An 11,757-nucleotide genomic window follows, 5' to 3' on the forward strand; every position below is an offset into this window, starting at 1 on the left:
TTTATCCGGAATACCTTTTTTCTTCTCACATCATCACATTGCACAACTTCTGCCTAAAACCTGCATACCCAGCTGAGCACGCACCCTTACACCTACATCTGCAAGCCCAGAACTGCTGTTCATGCAGAGTACAGCAGCTTGGCAACTATGTAATTTTGCACCCAACGTGCATGGGATACTCCACTGTCTGAAAAAGCTAAAGCTTTTTGTCAGATAAATCTCTACCAGGATGGTCCAAAACTAGCCCATAAGCATTTTTTGCATGAAAAAGGTTAGCTCTCACGTCGAGGCCTCCTGAGCAGGTGCTCAGACCGTGGTTCCTAACTCTGCTGCAGGCAGATGGAGTAGGAAGGTTTCAGGTGGCGAGCTCTGCATGGTACCCCCATCACGCCCTGGCTTCATAACGGGCATGAGAGAGAAGGCAGGAGCTAGATGGAGCTGACCTCCCAGCCGCTAGATAGACCACTCACTGGAAGTTTGGATCTTGTCTCTCTTTGCACCCTCAGGTCACACCATGATAATTTTCATCTGTCAAAGTGACCCAACTACCAGCCGCCTCCAGGCCCATCCTAGGGGCAGATTAGTGGCAAAGCAATTTCGGTATGAAGACCTTTATTCCCAAACTCAAATCCAAGATCCATTTGCTAGAGTCAGAACTGAAATAATTTTAAGTTATGATAATAAGACTCCTGTTTTGTCAGTCCATTTGTGAAAGGGCAAAGATAGATCACACTGTGGGACGGCTTGGTGAGTGATGAGATAGAAATTATGTTTGCAGCTGAGGGAACTCAGGCCTTCCTCACATAAAGCTTTTTAGTTGTGGTCTACCTAACTACTTCATCTTGAGCCTGGAATGAAAAGTTTTAGGATCATTCTAAACTCAGAGCAAATTACGTTTGTGGTATGGTTGTTGGTATGATTTCAGAATTTCACAACTACTCATTTTCTCTTTGCCTTTCAAATCTTGCAGTACTAAAGTCACATAAAGCCAGCTCCTTTTCATTTACTCCATCATGAAGCTAGTATGCAATGATTTAATAGGGAGGAGGCTATCTAATCTCAGTGGAGCTGACAATAGTATTGCAAAATGCAAGTCCTACAGGACTTGCATTGAGGCCAGGCAAGGAAGGGGGGGAGTCTTGCCGAACACCAAGTTGACCATGAGCCAGAAATGTGCCCTTGCAGCAAAGGTCAGCGGTGTCCTGGGCTGCATTAGACAGATTGTGGCCAGCAGGTGGAAGGAGATGACCCCTCACCTCTGCTGAGCACTGGTGAGATCCCTCTGGAGTACTGGGTCTAGTGCTGGGGTCACAAATATAAGACAGTCATGGACATACTGGAGCAAGTACAGTGAGTGGCCACAAGGGTGACAAAGGTATCGGAGCATCTGACGTGCGAGGAGAGGCTGGAAGAGCTGAAACTGTGCGGCCTGGAGAAGAGAAGGCTCAGGAGGGATCTTATCAACGTGTATAAGTATCTGATAGAGACTAGAGAAGATGGGGCCAGGCTCTTCTCAGTGGTGCCCAGTGACAGGATAAGAGGCAAGGGACACAAACTGAAATATAGGAAATTCCACAAAAATATAAGAGAAAGCTTTTTTCCTGTGAGGGGGAGCAAACCCTGGAACAGGTTGCCCAGGGAGGTTACAGTGTCTCCATCCTTGGAGATGTTCTGACACCAAGTGGACACAGCCCTGGGCGACCTGCTTTGGCTGGGATGGACCAGAGGACCTCTGGAGGTGCCTGCCAGCCTCTGCGACTCTGTGATTCCATTCTGTGAATCTATCGTCTCGCACAAAATTCCAGCTAATGAACATGTTTGGTGATATAATAGGGGAAGTAGTATTGCCTCTACAAGTTTAGGACAATGCAAATGCTAACAAGTTTCTGCTGACAGTTTAAATAAAGTTTCTGTATCAAATGAAAGATTGAAGAGAATGTGATTTTCGACAACAGGTTAAAGTAGGGCTCCTATGTTTTTGACATGTCCAGCTACTTACTAAGACCTTAAGTGATTTTTTTCATCTCTCTATTTATGCTTGCACTGCTGCAAGTCTAAAATTGCGTAAGAGGGATCGTTTTTCCTGTACAAACATTCTGCTAAGATATTGTTTTAATGTCTGTATTCACACTTCTCCTTTCTAAATCTATGATTCTATGACTCTGTGACAACTTACAGCATCTTTCCTGCAGAGGACCAAATCCTCACATGCTTTGGACGACCTTGAGGCAAATCATTGCTGAGGCTAGAGGAGTTTACCTGCATTGCCTGTATGAGTCAGAAAAATGGAGACTGGCTACAGCCAGCTCACTGTATGAGATTGTTTGTGTGGAAACAAAACAGGTAGAGGGAAAGGCAAACTGGGTGTAGTGGACGCTAGTGTTAGTTCTTGATACACAGAGGCAGACACTGTATATTATACACGGTAGTAGTTCAACCTATCTGCTTCCCACCCAGCTGGATTGCTAAGGAATACGTGAAAAATATAGTAGTTATTTTAGGTCCAGATTTGGCAAAGTACTTCGAGGTATATAGAGAAGCTGCCAGACAGACATCATGATTGCAACATCAGATCTTGCATTCCTAAAACCTTGGTGCCTGTTCTTGAATGGTTTGACAACTTCATCTTGCACAGATAAGTACATACCTCAGCAGGCTCTGATGCTCCCTGATTAGTTTGTGTATATACTGGTAGGCCTGCGCTGCGCAGTTAGAGATTTTCCTTGCGTGGATTTCAGCTGTAATTAGTTTCCGCAAAACCTGGGAAAAGACCAGTGTCTCAACGTAACTAAATATGAAGGATCATTTCTTTCTTTTCTACTGGTCATTGCAGAAGCTCTTATTTCTTAGCAAAAACTAGACACAGTGCTGTATCTGTGGTAACAGACAGGTTAGCTTGTAAATTTTCGTTCCACAGACCCGAATGCCCTTATATCCTTGCAAAGCCTGGAGAGCGGAGCCGGGGTCAAGGGGTGGACTCCTACCCTCAGGCTGTGCTCATGCTGCAGCCCAGCATCCCATACTGCAACCAGTGGGCCAGAATAACAGCAGGGCTCCCTGGCACTAGGCCACCTACTCCAAAAGACAATGAAGGGGACAGCTGCAGTCCACAAAACTGATTTCTAATCTGTTCCTCAACAGAAAAGTCATATACCTATAGATGTACGTATCATACATATGACAGCTTGTTCATTAAGAACGAGGTGGGGGAAGGGTGGCAGTGGTGGTAGGAAATTGGCAATGCTGAATGATTTGACTTTTTTTCCCGGTTCACTTGTTTTCCTCATTTACAAAGAAGGATGCTTCCTGCCATAAAATGCTACCTGGTTTCTGTCCCCCCAGTCACACTGGCTTTCCCACCACTGGTTTCCACCTGCCCGCACATGCTTTCGCATCAGCCCGCCTTGCGTAAGTCACAGTTTGTCTTGGTTTCCATGGAAGCAAACAGAAAATGGCTGATCACTACTATCTGTGAGTCAATAGAGGTGTTATGTGTACTTTATATTGCTCAGCTGGCAAAAATTTGGGGAAGGAACTCAGTGATACAGTGCGAATCTCATCCATCATGAGTGAGGACTCTTAGTGCCATCTTTCACATCAAGGTCAGCTAAATGGAAAGTGTTGGGTACAGGAACTGAAAGGCTTGACCATGCAAACAAATTGCCAAATCAAAATGAGAACATACCTCCCTGTTCTATGTTTAAAATAAGGAGATGGGGAGAGCGTCAAATTCTGTAACTAGTTCCAAAACAATAGCAACTGAGAGGTAATTAACATTCAGTCTTCAGAGCCATTAACTCTGCTGTGCCTTCACAGCTGGCCAAAAAGAGACATTTGTTTTTACGATCCCAATATGATGTGGAGCTCAGACTACAAAACTCAGAGAGGTTTTATCACAGCATAAGGACAGGCACATGGCGCAGGACTGAGTCTTGCTCTCAGGCCAAAATACAATTGCGTTCAACTGATGGCTTCACGGGCATTTCACTCCTGACCTCAGCTGAATGACTTGTGTCCAGTTATGCAGCCATCTCACTGTGCCCTGACCTCAGCCGGGTGGCTGGATACACTGATTCACAAGTGTCAGAGAGAAACATCAGTTTTGCTATAAGCTTTGTGGCAGGGCAGAAGCGCTGGTCCAGTGACCTCCTGGAAGTCTGCACCGAAATAAAGCCAGCAACCTGCATGTGCTGAGCAGGGATGCTTCCTCCTACCTAGTGGGAACCAGCCCCCACCTACATCCTCCCTAAATCCTAATATTTCTGAGACACAAATGAATAATTGTTCTTTGTATGCCTTTTCGGTGACTGCTTTTTGCTCCTCAGCAAGCACAGGCAGGTTCTTGACCTGCCATCCCGCCCCAAAAGGTGAGCTTCCCAGCAAGCGTGTTCCACCGTCGTGGAAGAAAAGCTGAGGTCACACCAGGATCTGGAGGGAAATGCAACTGGACATCAAACAGCACCGCACGAATGCGGATCTGCTACGCAGAGGCAAGAAATCCCAGCATCCCCCCAGTGAAGAAATGCCACAAAATGCATATTTAAGAAGCGGGGAGCAGAGGAAGTTTTAACAGCTGGCTGCTTTCCAGGGAGTGGGTGCAAAATAGGGAGTCACTATCAAAGTGCTAAACAATTTCACTCGCAGGCTGAGATTCACCTCACACTTTTGGCCACCAGAGGAAGAGCAACACCATCTCTGTGAGTTTGTCGTGCCAAACCGGCACACAACAGACAAGTCACTGCCTCTGCTCAGGAGTCGGCTGGCCCTAAGAGGGTGGACACCCAGCGCCGAGGTCTACAAGGAAACCTACATCTCGCGTGTGTGTGTCCTGTCCCCTTCAAGCTGCTCCTTCCATGAACAACAGGCTTTATACATGTTTTTAACATAGAAAAGGAAAACAGGTCTGCAAGCATCAAGCTTTCAAGCTGCATGAGAGGTTTTTCACAGTTCAAGGAGGGTCGGCTGTTTATGAAATGAAAAGAAGCTGAGTATGAGGAGAAATAATTGATGGAACCAAAGCAAGAAATGAGCAAGCAACAGCAACACAGTGTGGCCAAATGCTGACTCCTGTGAGACTAATTTGTTAAATGAAGCAAACAGAATTTGTTCAAGTTTCTTCTCAAGGGTCACATTTTTCCAAGTAGTAATAGAAATGTCACTCCCCTTCTGTTGATTATGCTTACAACAACATTATCTGGAATATATGTGTTATGTGGGTATACATACAAATATATACATAATTTTTTTTTTTTAGGTATTTGGTGTTTCTTCAGAGTTTGAATTTGTTCAGTTCAACCATTCTTTAAAAAGTCAGGAAGTACTACTGTTTAGGAGATGTTTGCTTTTCCAGTCTTTTTTTTTTTTTTGGTGAGATAAATAAAGACAAATGGCTTCCTGAAAAAATATTTCACATGTGAAATTGAGCACAGTTAGATGCACACATTGTCAGGCAAAAAATATTTATGCAGGACTAATTCCAGTATTCAATACTGGTTTTCTACATAGATTGCTTGGACTCTCTTTCATCTGTCATCCTAGTTTATGCCATCAGCTTGAAAAACAAAACAAATCATGTTTTTAATAACAAAGGAAACATTGTTTAAATTAAAACCTTTTGTTAGTATTTTATGCTGAGCCAAAGAAGGAAGCCATGGTGCAAGCAAACAAATATAAACTGGGAAGAATTTTACTCCATTTACTTTGGGTAAAAACTGCTTAGCTTGTTCTGACTGCTAAATTGATTAACAAGCAGATGCAGCTCCCAAGTAAGTTAAAACTCCCTCTAACGGCAACTGAATAGAGGACAGAGTTTGAAAAAGGGGAAAGCACCCGCTGTTATTTGCAACATAATTTTGCTATTTTTGCTTTGTTTTGTAATGTATTTTCTTGTAGGCAAAATCTTACCACTACGAATTCTCCTGAAAAATGAGCCGTTAGCCAGCGCCCAAAAGTCTATTAAATTGCAACAAAACTGTTTATATTGCTGAATTAAAATAGGTTTCAAGCAAAGGGCAGGCTTTGTTGCTTCGACACTGAAAGTGACTAGCAATAGCATCAAACCATAAAAGTGGCTCAGAAAAACACCTGTGACAGATGGCTTGTCCCATCCATAAAAAGCGGTGTGTTACCGAGCAGCACCACTCCCAACAGAAACACCAAACACTTTCAGAAATATTTAGAGGATCAGCAATTCGCAGGCTGAGATTTATTCATAGCAAAATAATCATTCAGCCTGTAGAGTGGGTAGGATAAAATGAGAAAATACTACATTCTGCTCACAAACAGCAGACAGAAATTATCCTTTGAAAATACTCAGAATGAAAAATTTTAAAGCTTAAGAAAGGAAGGTAACCAAAGGGCTAATTGCAAGTAGATGTATTCACACCCAAACATAAAAATCATGAATTAAGAAAGTACTCAGCTCAGTCATAACGTGAGCTGGCATTGTCTTTTCCTACCACCCTGACGAGACTTCAGGTTTCCCAGGCAAACTCTGCCAGTTAACTCCCTTTCTTTCTGCTGTCCACAAAAAGGGGGACAGAGTTATAAAATTAAGATAGATCATACCTCGATCTCTTTTTAGCATTAAGGATTCTGTGCCCCATTTTTACAGCCTATTGGTCATTTCAATAGAAACAACACAAGTATCTCAGACTCCTGCTGCTCAAAGGTGAAAAGTTTTTGGAAGGGAAAAAATCCTGGGGGTGAAAATCCAGAGGAACCATAAAGTCAGCTGAATAAAAAAGTAGACCTGTTGTCCAAAAACTCACCAGATCTATCCTCCTCAGAGCCAGTCTAGTAACACTTCTGCTGTAGGGGCAGAAGCTTTTATTGAGAGGTGTGGAATAAACCACTTTTTTATGCTTGTATGCACGCCCCCTTCAGATTAAGAAACGCGTTTCAAACCTGATCAAAATCTCACTGAAGTTAATAAAAAAAGAACTTGCGAATTCACACTCACATACCTGAATGGTCACTACCTCTTCTCTTAGCTACTGGAGGTGCAAAGCAGAGGTGACTGCTTACACTATCAAGATAGTTAATAGGTATGTTGATAATAGCACATAAAACAAAATGTATGTTTTGCAAGTAGGGTATACTTGTCTGGGAGAGACTACAGTCAAAATAGAGATCAGGAGATATTACCAGTATGGCAAAGAACGTGTATGTTTGTAGGTAATCTCATTTTATTGTATGAATTGAAGTAATGCTAAAAGAACAACACTTTACAGTACATGCAGTTTCATCTTTAAAAAATTAAATATTTATTTCTTTCAGAGGAGAAAACATGCATATTTATGTACATCATTAAAAAAAAAAAAGGAAGAACTACCATTTACATCAGAAATTCCTTTTTATAGATCTTTTAAGAAAAAGGCAGGCAGTAGCGATTTTGGAGAAAGCAAAGCATTCAAACTCTTTACACTGAAGGTATTTATTGAGAGACATTAGCAACTGCAGAAGAAGGTCGTTTAAGGATGGATTCAACTGAAAATGACAGTGGCTCATTTGTCGAAAGTTTTGTTGTGGCCTGTTTGGCCTCAAAGAAGTCTTTTGCATATTTGTCTATTGTCAGTTTATACTTTTGGTTCTCTTTAATTGAGCACTCTCTGTATTTCTTAGAAGCTTCTTCAAAAGTCTCTTTGACAAACGATGCTCGCAGCTCTGCTCCAGATTTGTCAGGAAATGTTTGCTGGAACAGGGACTGGAATGGATTGTATTTAAGTGGTGGAGGGGGCTTGGTGCTTTCTTTGCTGATCTTGCTCAAGATCTGTTCTTGAGGAGCCAGAGGATCCTTATCAGAAATCTGAGAGAAAGTCCTTTTTGGAGGAGAGAAAGCTGACCTCTCTCGAGCTTCCTGAGGAAAGCATGCAGTCTCATTACATGACTGCTGAATGTCTCGAGTGTGGGTCAGAACAACCGAATTCTCCAATTTTGGAGACACAGTGTCTTGCTCATTGTTTGGACAGTCCTGACTTTGCGAGACCTTGGCATCCCACCCTGCCCCAGGTTTGAGAGCCTGAACGGTAGTAGCGTTTAACAGGCATTGCTGATAGAGGAGAGCATCACTAATGGGGCCACATTTTGGCCACACTAACAACCTGGAAGACAGGGGATACTGCCTGTAGGTAGTCGCTACACTGACATTTGAAGAAATTAGTTCCATGTTACCAGATCCTGAATACTGCATGGTTAGATCAAGGCAGGTTGGTAAAAAATTGCAAAACTCCTTGTTCGGAGCATCGACTTGAGGAGGGTTGAAGGCTGTTTTATACGAGCTGTATTCAGGTCCATGCACCATGCGGTTAGGAAGAAAAAGGGCAGCTGCTTGCGTAGCTTCCATCATCTCTCTTTCTTTATACTCTCTCTCTAGCATAATGTTCTCCAACTCCTTATCAGCAAAAGCCCGTCTCTTTCTCATCCTGTCACTTACTGGGGGTGGCAAGGGTGAACTCCCTCCCAGGTAAGGGTCTGTTGGGATGGGACGGTAACCTAAAACAATAAAGGAGCATTAGGAATGAAGCCAGGTAAGCAAATCGTTATGGCTGTCTTTGTCCTGCCAGGCACTGAGTACCCGCTACAAACCCTGGCTGCCACCAGCTCCTGCCGGCATCACCGTGCAGCAGAGGCTTAGCTCCCTGTACAGTCAGGCACATGCAGCATGAGCCCTTCAACACAGATTAGCAAGCCCTGTTCCTCTGATACGTATAGTCTCCTTCAAAGCTATTTTTTAGTCACTGAAAACAGTGATTCCAAAACTGCAGCCTGACCAAAAAAAAAAAAAAATCAAAACCCTGCTATGTTTTACGAGTGGTATTGCATCATGCAGCTGAAGGAGATAACTACGCATTTTTAACAAACAGGGAAAATATTCAGATATGCTATTTCTTCTGAACTGAAAGAAAACTCACGTACAACCTAAAAATCCAGTATATTCAGTAACGGGATCTGTCGAACTAAATTCATTTAATATAACTAATAGGGTTCAATCCTATTTGCTCTACTCGGACAAGTAATCCCATTGAATTAGTGGTACTATGCGTACAAGTAAGGGCAATAGGATTTTGCCCATTTTCCTTCCGTTCATCTCACACGGGTTTCCCTGCTGCCAAGGAAGATATCCATACCTATAGCTGACACCTTTTCTATTTTGTGAAGATGAAAAACATTATATGCACATTGTTAAAGGTGGTACAAAATTCCAAGGAGAAAAGAAAAAGAAAGGCATGATAAATCAGATGAAAGAATACAGAAGAGACTTTCAAAATAGTTTGCTGCAGAAGAAAAAGAGAGAAGTTCCTAATAGGACAAAAATTTCAAACAAAACTGCAATGGCAAAGAGAAGAGCTTTTTCTTTTGAAAAAGAAAACTGGATTTAAAAACTTGATGCTTTACTTTCCGACTTCCAACCTTGCAGAGTAGCTAAAGCAGCCATAGAAATAAATTTGGGCTCAGTCGGAGTGAAGGGGAGGTAAGAATTTGCCCCTCGCAAAAAATACAGATAGTTGAAATGTCAGTCTTCAGCACTTAACATTTTCGGCAAAAAAATTATAGCCTATATCTTAGTCCTGATAATAGAGCAAACTGCACTGCTGTGTTAGTTGTTCAGTGTAAAGAAAAAAAAAAGGGAGGAAAGAAAAAGAAATCAGATTTATTACATTCATTTCCGAGTAAAAATAACAGAATAAATTATTCTGCACTGCAAAACACTGCTGGTGGGTAGCCGTGTAAAAAGAATGTTAACTTGTAACAGTAACTCTCAAATTTCAACTTAGACTTGCTAACATTTTGCGGCTTTTTTTTTTCCATTTTGGGTTTGGTTTGGTTTCTTTGGGTTTTTTTGTTTTGTTTTGTTTTGTTTTTTGCTTTTTCCCGGAACAACAGTCGTTCAGCCACCGTTCCGCCACATCGGTTCCAACCAAAAAAAAAAAAAAAAAGAAAAAAAAAAGGACAAAAAGAAGAAAAGTAGGGAGGAAAAAAAAAAAAGCGGAGGGCACACACGTCAAGACGTTTTTAAGGCACCCCGATGCCCCGCGACAGCACAGAGCTGCCGCTGCCCCGCAGCCCGAGGCGCGCACCGAGGTTCCCACGCGCCTCGGGGGCGACGCGCCCGGTTCCACGCCGCTCCCCGGCCCGGCCGCGGGCGCGGAGGCTCGCGCGGGGGCGGCCGGCGGCGCTTCTCCCCTCGGGGGAAAAGCGGCGCCGCTGCCCCGCCGGGCCCTCCCTTACCTTCCAGGATGCTCTTGGCCAGCAGGCTGGGCGTCCGCGCGTGCCTCGGGTAGACGGCTCTGCGCTCCGCGCCCGACGGCTTCCCCGACAGCCCCTTCTTGTCCTGCCGGCGGCAAGCGCGGCCGCGCCGTCAGCCCGGCCGCCCTCGCCCCGCGCTCGCCCCGCTCCGCCCGCCCCCGCCGAGCCGCCGCCTCACCTCGGTGGCCTGCTGCCGGCGGAGGGCCACCTGGGCGGCCATGACCCGCTGCCGCTCCACCACGAGCAGGCAGTTGGCGCACTGGCAGTCGCGCCAGCGGCAGAAGCGCTTGTGGCCCTTGAGGCAGGACACGACGCCGTGGTTGCGGCACCGGGCGCACTTGGGCGTGCGGCTCAGCTTCCGCGGCTCCGCCGGCGCCGCCCGCCGCGGGGCGGCCGCCGCCGCGCCGCCCCCGACGGCCGCCGCCTCTTCCTCCTCCTCCTCCTCTTCCTCCTCCACCTCCACCTCTGCCGCCGCCGGCGGGGCCGCGCCGGGCCCGGCGGCCGCCTCCAGCTCCAGGCTCTCCACGTCGATCTCCCACTCGGCGGCGCCGCGGCCCTCGGACATGATGCCTCAGCCCCGACGCTGCAAGAGAGGGGCCCGCGGCCGCCCCGCCGTCAGGCCGCCCCGCCGCCGTCGGGTGCGCACCTGGCCCCGCCGGCCGCGCCGCCCGTCTGGAAGCCGCGGCGAGCGAGGCAAGCGCCGCAGGTTATTCCCCATCTCACCCTGCCCTCCCTTCCGCTGTCTGTTGGGGCCTCGCGGGAGCCGCGGAGCTCCTCTCCTGCCCCGCTTCTCCCCCCGCCCCACCCCGCCCCGCTTCCCAGGGAGCCCGGGAGCGTGTCTGCCGCGTGGGAAGGGACGGTGGAGGAAAGGGAAGGAAACGGCCCAGGGCGACTTGCTGCGCGCTGCCTGCGCGGCGTGACACGCGGCTGCGGAGCTGTCACCTCCCGACAGGAGCCTGACGGCTCGCAGCGAGCCCGCAAGCTCCCTTGGCCGCCCACCCGCCTGCTGCCTCCGGACTTACCGTGCAGCCGCGGGACACGTCGCTGTCACGGGGTCGGGGGGAGGCGGGGGGAAATCCCTTCGCAGCGCTCCGGAGAGTGCCCACTTAGCCTCACCTGCCCCCCCGTCACAAGCGCCCGGGCCGTGCCACACCGCGGTGCCTCTGCACTTACCCGACTTAAAGCGGCCGGAGGTGCAGGCAGCCTGCAGCAACGGGGCTCGGGCCGGGCCGGGCCGGGCCGGGCAAGGCAGCACCTCCCGGGGCGGGCGCCGTCGGGGCGGGCACCGTCGGGGCTGGCAGCGCCCGGCTCGCAGCGCCGCGCCCGCGCCGCGGCACAGTGCCCGCCGCGCCGCGCCCGCCGCGTTATCAGCGCCGGCCGCCGCCGCCGCCCATTGGTCCCGCGCCCCGCGCCCGCCGCCCTCATTGGTCCGCGCCGCCGCCCCGCCCCTCCGCTCCCCGCGCGTGTGCCGCCCGCGCGTGGGTGCCCGCGCGCGAGGAGGGAGGGGTG

The 11,757-nt window shown here is 47.6% G+C and overlaps 1 protein-coding gene across 1 annotated transcript; it reads right to left on the reverse strand.

Moving 5' to 3' along the window:
• Positions 1-7,237: 7,237 nt before the first annotated feature.
• Positions 7,238-10,880, reverse strand: DMRT2 (doublesex and mab-3 related transcription factor 2). Its single transcript, XM_068927801.1, has 3 exons — positions 10,427-10,880; positions 10,231-10,333; positions 7,238-8,493 (listed from the first exon to the last, which is right to left on the reverse strand). Exons 1-3 carry the CDS (start codon positions 10,811-10,813, stop codon positions 7,436-7,438), a joined length of 1,548 nt encoding a protein of 515 aa, XP_068783902.1. The 5' UTR covers positions 10,814-10,880; the 3' UTR covers positions 7,238-7,435.
• Positions 10,881-11,757: the final 877 nt, after the last annotated feature.

The sequence above is a fragment of the Struthio camelus genome, chromosome Z, assembly GCF_040807025.1.
Source record: "Struthio camelus isolate bStrCam1 chromosome Z, bStrCam1.hap1, whole genome shotgun sequence".
NCBI classification, from domain to species: domain Eukaryota; kingdom Metazoa; phylum Chordata; class Aves; order Struthioniformes; family Struthionidae; genus Struthio; species Struthio camelus.

What these genes read in the sequence shown, in the direction of transcription:
- DMRT2 (XM_068927801.1), bottom strand. Translation starts at nt 10,813, where the DNA reads ATGTCCGAGGGCCGCGGCGCCGCCGAGTGGGAGATCGACGTGGAGAGC. An exon ending in GCCGGCAGCAGGCCACCGAG is followed by an intron (nt 10,334 to 10,426) that starts GTGAGGCGGCGG and finishes TGCCGCCGGCAG; the next exon opens with GACAAGAAGGGGCTGTCGGG. An exon ending in GGCCAAGAGCATCCTGGAAG is followed by an intron (nt 8,494 to 10,230) that starts GTAAGGGAGGGC and finishes TTATTGTTTTAG; the next exon opens with GTTACCGTCCCATCCCAACA.